Raw genomic sequence first — 10725 nt, forward strand, 5'->3', positions numbered from 1 at the left:
ACCTCATAAGGCCCGTTGGCAGCAGGTACATATACCTGTATGGTACATACAGCGCTTTTCTCCAGGCAGCCGCCAACGCTCTATCCTCTTTGGTAACAATGGCACAGGCGCTCAGAAATGCGCGCTTTCACGGCCAAACATGCCATATTGGATAGCCTTTAGATTAACCGAGTAGTGTTTATTTTCCGACTAGCAGATTGCCTTCTCGGGTACTCGAGTACTCGGTTAACCGTGCACATCCCTACTTACAATACAGTTTCAATACACCATTAAGTATTACCGGGGAACTCTTACCACTAGGGGGAAGCACTTGCAATGTATATGTTAATACACTATTATAATTGTGACAAATTAGGGGTGTGTTTTAAAAAATGGGTTGTGGTCAAGCTAGAAGGGCGGGGATAACCCAGAGAAGGTATATAAGACGCTGTCACAAGTCAGTCTGTGTGTCATCTCTCGAGAGCCCACCGGTCTTATTGTCTGTTACTGTTGAACAAGCAATAAAGCCTGTTGCATCGGATCCAAGTGTTACCAGTGCCTTATTGATCTGACTTCAACTACTGAACTAAGAACTTTGAAGACTTTAATTAAAGTTAAAGTTTAATTAAGGCGTCATACACGTCACCAGGGGCGGAGCTGGAGAGCTCAGGCAGAGGACCCAGGCGCCAGACAGACGCCCAGCAGGTCACCTCAGGCGGACGACCAGGGGGGCGGGGCAGAAGCCGCACAAGAAACGTCAGGCGGACGGCCGGGGGGGGGGGGCGGCTCAGGCCGCCGACCAGGAAGAGGAGACATCTGACAACAAGGGTTCTGGCAGGCCATGGAACACTGTAAACCCTGATTAGTACTATGAACTTAATTTTTTTTAGGAAACAGATTACCACAAAAAAATTAAGTAATTCAACTTAATTCTTTCAAGCAAGCAACAATTAATTATTTGAATTAAGCCACACTTAAATGTTTTGTATTACATGTACTCCATGCAATTGTGTGTGGCAATTCAATTAATTTGATTTGACATAACTCAAAATAAATGTGCCCAAATACACAATATATTTCATTTTAATATACTTTATTATTATGCTTTAACAGCACTTAACATTACTGGTGTCATTAAGTTGTGGTAATCAAAATATTTACTTTAATTAAACTCAAAAATGTTAAAATGGTACTCAAATAATTTGCTGAAACAGATTACCTAAATTTTTTAAAGTAGAACTAACTTAAATACATCCAAAAATTCCAACATATTGAGTTACGGCAACTCAAAAGGAAGTCAGTGCTCAGACACAAACAATTGGGAATAATGCATTTATTCACATTTAACAGTTCACAGTTTTGAGAACATTTAAAACTGGTAAAACCTTCAAAAAGAAGTGTGTGTGTGTACTGTATGTAAGTGTGTGTGTGTGTGTGTGTTTGAAAGAGAGAGAGGGGCACAGTCACGCTTGTTTCAGCTGGGATTATTTTGAGATTATTTTGATTTAATAGATTTTTGATTAATTTAAATTGTGTGCATTCAAAGTCAGTAAATGCTCGTAAGTGTAGCCATTTTCTATACATGGGAAAGCACCACCATATTTCCTTATAGGATAAGGCTAAACGTGAACATTTATTTACTTTAAATGCACATAATTTAAGCATTTAATCTAAATACATATATTGAATTTGAATGCACATAATTTAAGCATTTAATCTGAATACATAGTGATATTTGGCACATAGTCTGAACCCTGGAAAAACCTTGTGGAGAATCAGTCTGTGATCACTTATTTTAGACTGCAAGTACTGGATAGTTTCATCTGTAAATGTTGGGGATAAAACCATCTCTACCACTTCTTTCAAATCCATTAGCACTGCCCATGCTGCATCGCCTTCTGGAACTTTACTACCAACCATCAAAGGGAGTAGTCTAAGCACTGTGGCATTTTCTCTATATACTGTAGAGTATTATATAACATCTGTAGTCTAATACTCTAATATTCTAGCTGCAGATGTAGTCAAATACTCTAGATGCAGAAGTAGTCTAATACTCTAATTCTCTAGCTGTAGTCTAATACTCTAATACTCTAGCTGCAGATGTAGTCTAATACTGTTGCTGCAGATGTAGTCTAATACTCTAATACTCATTGATGCAAGGAACCAATTCAACAGGCATTTCATTTAAATAATCTAAACCAAAACTAGCGTGACTGTGCCCTTTTCAGCACAACGGGTATAATATGGATTAAAACACTTTCAAACCGATCTGGCTATGACCATACATAAAATACATTATGCACACCACAGTATGCACACCAACATAAAATGTATTATGAACTGTGCACACCATTTTCATGTGGCTGATTTAACTATCAAGGCACTTGAACAGCCTGTGTGGACACATGCCTTGTGTCACATTACTTTGTGTTTTTACAAAAGAAAATGAAAAAAATAAAGAATAGCTTAATTTAAATCCAACATTTCTGTCTCTGATTTAACTATCAAGGCACTTGAAAAGCCTGAGTGGACACATGCTTTGTGTCACATTATTTTGTGTTTTTACAAAAGAAAAGAAAAGAAAAAATATTTTTTTCTAATTAAAAATGTGTCTAACATACATAATGAGACTCTAGGCACTGTAGGTACAAAGTAATAAAAGTGCAGGTTTTGGTCAACATTTCAAACAGACAGGCTAACTCTAACATCAGAAATGCATTAGCCAAGATTCAATCTAATACTCTCTTGCTGCAGATGTAATCTAATACTCTGTAATACTCTAGCTGCAGATGTAGTCTAATACTCTTAATACTCTAGCTGCAGATGTAGTCTAATACTCTAATACTCTAGATGCAGATGTAGTCTAATACTTTAATACTCTAGCTGCAGATGTAGTCTAATACTCTAGATGCAGATGTAGTCCAATACTCTTAATACTCTAGCTGCAGATGTAGTCTAATACTCTAATACTCTAGATGCAGATGTAGTCTAATACTCCAATACTCTAGCTGCAGATGTAGTCTAATACTCTAATACTCTAGATGCAGATGTAGTCTAATACTCGTAATACTCTCTTGCTGCAGATGTAGTCTAATACTCTAATACTCTAGATGCAGATGTAGTCTAATACTCTAATACTCTTGCTGCAGATGCAGTCTTATACTCTAATACTCTAGCTGCTGATGTCATCTAATACTCTAATACTCTTGCGTTAGATTCAATCTTCCACACAAATTATTGCAACCACACAGATATTGCAAATAGAAACATATTCTACATGACGGTACTTTGTGTTTTTCCTAGTGCAAAGAAAATGTCTCCCCGTGTCTTTTACTGTTATCAAATTCACATATATTCTTCATATTCACATATCACATCCACATATTCACATATCACCTTGCTAAAGGAGAGAGAAGGACTGTGTGCATTCGGCTCAGCCCTAGCTTTGACAGAGGCCTAAAGCATTACTCTGGAGCTGTTAGGTCATTTTTTAGAGACTGGAGCTTGGGTTTCAAGGGTTTCCCATCATCCAAGCCCATCAGGACTGTTTGGATGAATTCAAAAGTGTGGGTCATCCCCTTGGGGTAACTCAGGTGCAAGGCATACACCAAACCAAACAAAATCTGAAATGCGTCAGTCAATGTGGGAAGATCCCTTGCTACAATGTCACCTTCAAGAACAATGGCATAGCTTGACCTTGTTGAGTTGACAACGGTGAGAAGAGCGACAGAAGCCTCTGCAACATCTGGCTCATCGGACTCCTCCATCTGAAATCAAGACAAATGTTTTAACAAGAGAACCACACAGACTGTCACTGAGCCTCAAAACATCAACACTGGGGAGCAGATGTATCCTAGACATATCCTACACATAAATGAGCAAACTGTCTATCACTGTCTGTTTTCATTTTCATCAGACATCGTCGGCCTGACATTTTGTAATTAGGGCTAACTAAATGGCAAATTAGTGATAATTAGTACCGTATTTTCCGGACTATAAGTCACACTTTTTTCATAGTTTGGCTGGTCCTGCGACTTATAGTCAGGTGCGACTTATATATCAAAATATATGTTACGGTGGACATTCTCCGACCTCGCGGACCAAAGTCCAACCGTATGCAAAACCTCTGCGCAGCCGGGTGGTGGGAGAGGGCTCCGGGGCTGCAGCTGGATACTATTGCATCTATGCATTGCTGGAAGCGGAAGCGCTCGGCAGATGTTTGTTTACAACTTAATACATCCATGGTTTACAACCACCGTATGAGAGGAACTCTGTGTTAATTGATGAATGAATGAAAAATAAATCTCCGGAATGTACATCTCCGTTTCAAGTGCTTCATTCATAACTCCAGACGTTAACGTTACCGTACGAAAGCAAAGTCTGTTATTTGATTGTGTGCATGCACTCATGAACACAGTTCACATTTCTCAAGTTGTCATTATGCAAATAATATTCTAAAAGCTTTGAACAGCAACGTGGATGCCCCTTCTGAGGTGTCACATAAGCCTACGGTAGCATCCCTGCGCACAAGTTTTGCATAGGCTACGGTTAGACTTTGCTAGATTTACCGCAAGGTCGGGAATTGTAAGCATTTCCCGGTTAATGTGCACAATCCCCGACCTTACGGGAGATGTGAGAAATACTAACCAACTTCTCACATCTACCGCAAGGTCGGGGATTGTGCACATTAACCGGGAGATGTGAGAAACGCACCTTTCTCCTACATTAGATGCGACTTATAGTCCAGTGCGACTTATATATGTTTTTTTCCTCTTCATGACGCATTTTTTGACTGATGCGACTTATACTCTGGAGCAACTTATAGTCCGGAAAATACGGTAATCAGTCATGTGAAATAAACCTGAAATATATAAGGAATACAGAGGATGCGAGGACATGCAAGTCTAAGTTATCAGAGATAACATAACAAAGCGAACATGTCTCTTCCGCCATCTTGGATCACACTTGTGCGGCACTTGCCATGAACACGTCTCCTCTGCCATCTTGGATGATAGCACTACCCACAGTAGCCAGCAGGTGGCACGTGCACATGCTATACAGTAGATTGTATAGAAGATAACTATTACGCACACATATCGACAATGCGCATGGGAGAGCAGTGAAGAGAGAGGTCACCAATTGTGTGTGCCAACGGGTATCAGTACTACTGTATATAAAACCCTGGAGGTGCAACAAAACTTACATTCCAGGTCTTGAAGAATTGGGAGTCATCTTCACGCAGAAACACAGGGAGGGCACGGAGGGCAGTGGTGCGTCTGGAGTTTACATCAAGGTGCTCCTAGCAAGAGATGCATACGGTGTTTGAGTTTCTGTACTAGTGTTATATACATTCACACTTGACATAGATGTACCACATGTCATCATATTGTCCTCTGGCTTACCTGAAGATCATACACCTTTAATAGGGCCATCAAAGCCTCTGCTGTCTTTCCACTACGCGCTGCCTTCTGCCGGTACAAAGTCATGAGGCGTGGGGTGTGTGTGTCCAGCTCGCTATAAAAGCGGTTCCTTAGATTGATATTTGTGATCCTTTGAAACTCCGAACAAACCTGCACAAAACATGAAGAAAAACACACCATCACAAATGATGTTATATCCTAAAGCCACATCAGGCTCACTAACACAGTGTCAACAGATTTGATTTAGTGCCAACAGATTTGATTCAGATTTGATAAAGTTGAGGAGCCAGATGTTGATTTAGCACACAACACTGTGAATGGTGTATTTAACCATACTAGATTGATACACAGTTAAAGAGACAAAGAGTGAGTGAGCTATACTGAATGAGTGCTTACCTGCGACTCTGTTCGAAGAGCAGGCCAATTCTCCAGGATCTCTTTCACTGGTGGGCTGTCGCTGACAATTTCCTGTCGACGGAGAGCGAAGGTCATCTGCATCAGCTTCTCTATAAGTGTTAGGTTTCTCTCAGTCTTTGCGATTTCTTCGATGATTTGCAGTTTCAGCCGTTGAAGACTGGTGGGATCTTCCCCTTTCGGAAAGTTTGGCAGGTAATTTACTTCGGCTCGTCTGGGTCTCTTGATGTTCGAGTGTGGTGATTCTCGCTCCGGGTTATTTCTGCTCCTCTTTCCTGCATTCACTGCGACCTCTGGGCACCCTGCTTTGCTCAACTTGGTACGGTAGTTTCTTATTTTAAATTTAAGGCTGGTCTTCCATCCATCAAAGCCAGTCCTACTGCCTGACTCTCTGAGACATGGGTGAGTGGTTATGAGAGCCTCAGCTGCCTTACCAATTTCTTCTCCACTTGGGTATGCCTTGAAACTATAGATGGTTGCAGACATATTTTCAAGAATGTCATGCCTTTGGGATCTTGTCACTGTAGTCGTCTTTCCAGTGTTGTCAAAAGCAGTGTGTCCCTGTCGAAGCTTGAACTCTACCTCATGGGAGAAAGTGGGAACTGGAAATGAATCTGGCCACTTCTTGAGGCGGTCTGGGGTGGATGACGTAGTAGAGAGTATTTCTGTGTCTGCAGTTGAGTTTGAGCTTGCATCACTGTCTGACCTAACTACTTTAATCACAGCTTTCTGTGGCAGCTCCTCAATGTCGTCCAGAACACACAGCTGTCCATCAAAATCTGGGTCTTCATATTGAAGAGTAAAGTTGAAATCAAAGTTAAATTTATCTTGCACGAGTTTCTTCAACTCATCCACAGACTGAGGGCGGGAGGCAATGGTCATCTTTCGTGCAATGTCTGTTGTAATGTGGACACGAAGTATCATGGGGTTGTGTGGAGGTACCGCCATCTGAGGGAGAGAGAAAAAAAGCAGCATATTACGGTGGGGTCAGTTTCCAGTGCAATATGATGTGCGAGCTCACAACGGTTTAATTTTAACTATCTCAGCAACTGTTCTGGGAAAAAGTCTGATTAATCAGTCTAAAATTCTATAAGCAACTCATGTGAACACCCTAATCGAAATAGTCTTATTTAGAATAAGGCCAATAGTATATAAACTCGGGTAAATTAATATCAAATGAGCGTGGAACCGTGGGGAACTCACCGTACTCACTGCAGTGGAATGAATCTCTTGGGGGTCAGTAGCAGTCTCCCTCCAATGGAGTATGCAGAGAGGGTTACGGTGTCATTAAGGTCTGATAATGAATGGACAGAGAGGTTGCTTGAGTAAAGTTCATAGGAGCGAAGATGCTCCACATAGCATGACCTATACTTCCTACAAAGAAAGTTAACATTGTTGTTAACAAGGAAGATCTGCTCAATCTTGCAAAATTGAGGGAGTCCACCATCCATTCCCACAGACACATACATACCAACAGAGTAATCAGTGCCATCTACAGTAACCTTTGATGTGCTGTATATTGTGTTGCTGTCTGTTTCTTGCTCAACAAACGTTCTTGCTACTTCAGGTAGTGACGCAACCAGGACAGAATTAACACTTGATGTCTGTGTATGTGGTTTGAAGAATGATGGTGCACTTAGGTAATATGCCACCATATGTTGATGCTTGGTAGCCAGTGTTTTTAGCACATTCTTGAAGTTGTGTGTGTGATGTATGACGTTTTTGAAAAAACTGTGTTTCCCCTCAAAACGCATAGTCCAGAGGTGTACAAGAGGCCCATACCGTCTAATGAGCTCTGGGTAGTGCTCAACATAGTGGTGCTTGGGACGTAGTCTGAACTCTGGAAAGACCTCGTGGAGAATCTGTCTGTGATCACTTATTTTAGACTGCAAGTACTGGATAGTTTCATCTGTAAATGTTGGGGATAAAACCATCTCTACCACTTCTTTCAAATCCATTAGCACTGCCCATGCTGCATCGCCTTCTGGAACTTTACTACCAACCATCAAAGGGAGTAGTCTAAGCACTGTGGCATTTTCATGTCCATTTCCACCGATAGTTCTTTTGGCAGCAAATGTCTTTGGGACTGGCTTTGGTTTGTCTGCTTTGTCAGTATACTGATATGGAAATGAAGCTATTTTCTCATTTAGATACTCAAGAGTGAAATACTTCAGATCTATCATCTTATTGATGCAAAGAGCCAGCTCAACAGGTACAATACCCTCAAAAAGGTCATGAAGCACATCAGGAGGAAAACCAGTGGTTGGGTGAAAATATTCCAAACTCTGGCGCAATACACAATCTGCCTTCACACCAAACTGGCTCTGACCATCCCCATTCACAACACTCTGCACAATAACATCATGGTCTTCTTTTGTTCTTAACGAAAACTCTCCCTCTGCAACCTCATGTGTCTGAAACTGGTCTCGTGTGGCTGTACAGAATCTACAGACATATTCAGCACTGAAGGACTCTATAAAGCCAGCCAACCCATGGGCCCCCAGATTGTCAGCTGCAACGCAAAAGACAGTGCCCTGAACAGACTGCCCAATGGACTCAATGAACACACCATTATGTTCAAGAGTGCAAATATCTTGCAACAAAGGTCTTAGCACACTTCCATAACTGCACCTCTTAAGGTCGGGCACCTTGCATAGGACTGCCAGCTGAATTACATGCGAGGCTGATCGGTATTTACTAGGGAGATTGGCAAGAACCCAATAAACAGCACAGATTTTGTGGATTTTCCGAGACGTTCCCAAAGGATTTGCAAGTTCTAGCTCATCAATATACAAAAGTAAAGACAGTTTAAGCTCTCCCGTGGACAACAATGCATTCTCATTGAAATACGAGCCATCTGCATGTGACATGTAATGACCAGGCTGAGAAACATTTGATTCTTGGATTTTTCTCAGAATATCAGTGTGTTTAAACATTTCCTGAATCATCTGAAGGATTGGTACATACACTGCTGTGTGTCCATGGGGATCTATGGAATACTGCACTGGACGTACAATAGGATAATTTGTCTCAACAAACGTTTTCCTTCGTTTACAAGTTGACAACTCTGCACCCCTTGCAGTTGCACTGGCAAAAACATTACTGGCCATGACTGCATTAACAGCATCATTAAGGGTTTCATCGCTAATCGTGTGGCCGTGCTTCAATAGTACATTACTGAGAGCTTCCTTCACCAGAGGTTGTGACAATGAAAATACGTGACTTAAGTGCTCAACTATTTCCTGTGTAGCTGTATTAGATACATTAAGGACAGTTTGCATTTTCAGGAATAGACCAGCCAGATTATGCTGCAACTGAGCTTGCAACAGGCTAGTGTCACACTCACTATGAGGGGCATCAAGTGCTTCTGCACTTTCAGTGGCACACTCTTCATCAGGGTCAACTAAGTTAGCGACTGGGGGAGTGTTACCCTCTACGCTGGAAATTACATCCCTGAAGTCAGAACTAACACCTTCTGTGTGATACCTACTTTTGTGGGTATTAAATGAGGAGTACACATTAGTGCGATAATCACAATTCTTGAATGGGCATGCTACCATCTCATGCTGTTTTAAATGGCTCCTTAGATGTCTTAAGAGTGTTGCTTCTGAGAATGGTTGCTGAAATGCACATATGGGACAGGTAAAAGTATTAGTATCTTCCTGACCTACACCATCTCTGGACGTCAGAGGGTGCAATCGTGATATATGTATTTTGAGTGCATTGAATGTCTGAAAAGTGCACAAGCAATCATGATAGAGACATGGCAGTGGACTAATTTTTGAATAATGGCTGTGCTGCACTCGATAGTGCCTAAGTAACTTTGCTCTGGTTTCCACAGATGCAGCACACAACTTGCACTTCCACTCCATTGAAAAAAATGAAGACTTTACAGACCTAGTTTAACTTGACCACTATATACAGTAGGTTGGCACCTACCTGTACTCATCTACATCTACAAGAGGGGGGGGGGGGTCCTCATCCCCATCCTAATGATATGTGTGTGTGTGTGTGTGTGTGTGTGTGTGTGTGTGTGTGTGTGTGTGTGTGTGTGTGTGTGTGTGTGTGTGTGTGTGTGTGCGTGTGTAGGTGCTCCCACCTGTCTGAGCTGGGCTTGATCTAAGAAAGACGATGTGGAGGATGAGGATCACTCAGTCAGTCACTTCCAAAGGGATGGATGAAAATACTGGTGAATGAGAGAAGTAGAGAAGGAGGGAGAGAAAGAGAGAAAGAATTTAAACAAGTTGAAATTTCTTCAAGACATTCAAATTTCATATTTTGGCCTAATTGAAACTAGATAAAATTGCTAACAGAAATTGCAGGTGTATATACACAGGGACATGCACAGATAGACACGAGGTGGTGCTAGAGCACCTGCCCTTTGCCCTCTGGACAAGGCAAGTGCCCTTTTGAAAGTTACTTCTTTTTTCTTTTTTTTTACAGTGTAGGCCTACTGTATGTGGCCCATGGTGACATCGATCAATTCTCGATTAAAAGCGTGTAATAATGCCCCAAAATGCGTTGTAATTTTGCCAGACCACCCCCCCCCCCCACACACACACACGTACCTGCGGCACACCCGTGCCCCTCCCCTCCCTCTCTTCCTTTGTCGACAGTAAATGCGAAAAGGGGATACAAACGGAGGCGCGCTGCAGCAGCACTGCACACACGTCTCCTCCCTTTCCTTTCCCCATCCAGAGTGCCCGAGTGATGACAGCTAACCAGACAGGTAACAAATAAACAAAACAAGTGTATTATTTGCCCCCTAAAGCCCCCCGCAGACCGCATCCGCCACGATGTCGTACGACGGCGCACGGCGCTGTGTCCAGCTAGCCCCGCACACAGGCTGCGACATTCGACGCATTCTAGTGCACTTAAAAAATTTAAAAAAAATCCCAGTTGATCAGACAAT

General features: G+C 41.9%; 1 protein-coding gene and 1 long non-coding RNA gene across 2 annotated transcripts; both read right to left on the reverse strand.

Moving 5' to 3' along the window:
* Positions 1-3443: 3443 nt before the first annotated feature.
* Positions 3444-6299, reverse strand: LOC311327965 (sterile alpha motif domain-containing protein 3-like; the record flags this gene model as incomplete). The annotated part of the gene is made up of 4 exons (XM_084461076.1): positions 3444-3746; positions 5183-5278; positions 5382-5549; positions 5796-6299. 4 exons carry the CDS (start codon positions 6297-6299, stop codon positions 3444-3446), a joined length of 1071 nt encoding a protein of 356 aa, XP_084317202.1.
* A 325-nt stretch (positions 6300-6624) lies between these two features.
* On the reverse strand, positions 6625-10001 carry LOC311327982. Its single transcript, XR_014631156.1, has 3 exons — positions 9913-10001; positions 7017-7107; positions 6625-6761 (listed from the first exon to the last, which is right to left on the reverse strand). It is a non-coding gene; the product is annotated as an uncharacterized lncRNA (long non-coding RNA).
* Between the last annotated feature and the right edge of the window lie 724 nt (positions 10002-10725).

Source organism: Borostomias antarcticus (assembly GCF_949987555.1).
Source record: "Borostomias antarcticus genome assembly, chromosome: 35".
In the NCBI taxonomy this organism is placed as follows: Eukaryota; Metazoa; Chordata; class Actinopteri; order Stomiiformes; family Stomiidae; genus Borostomias; species Borostomias antarcticus.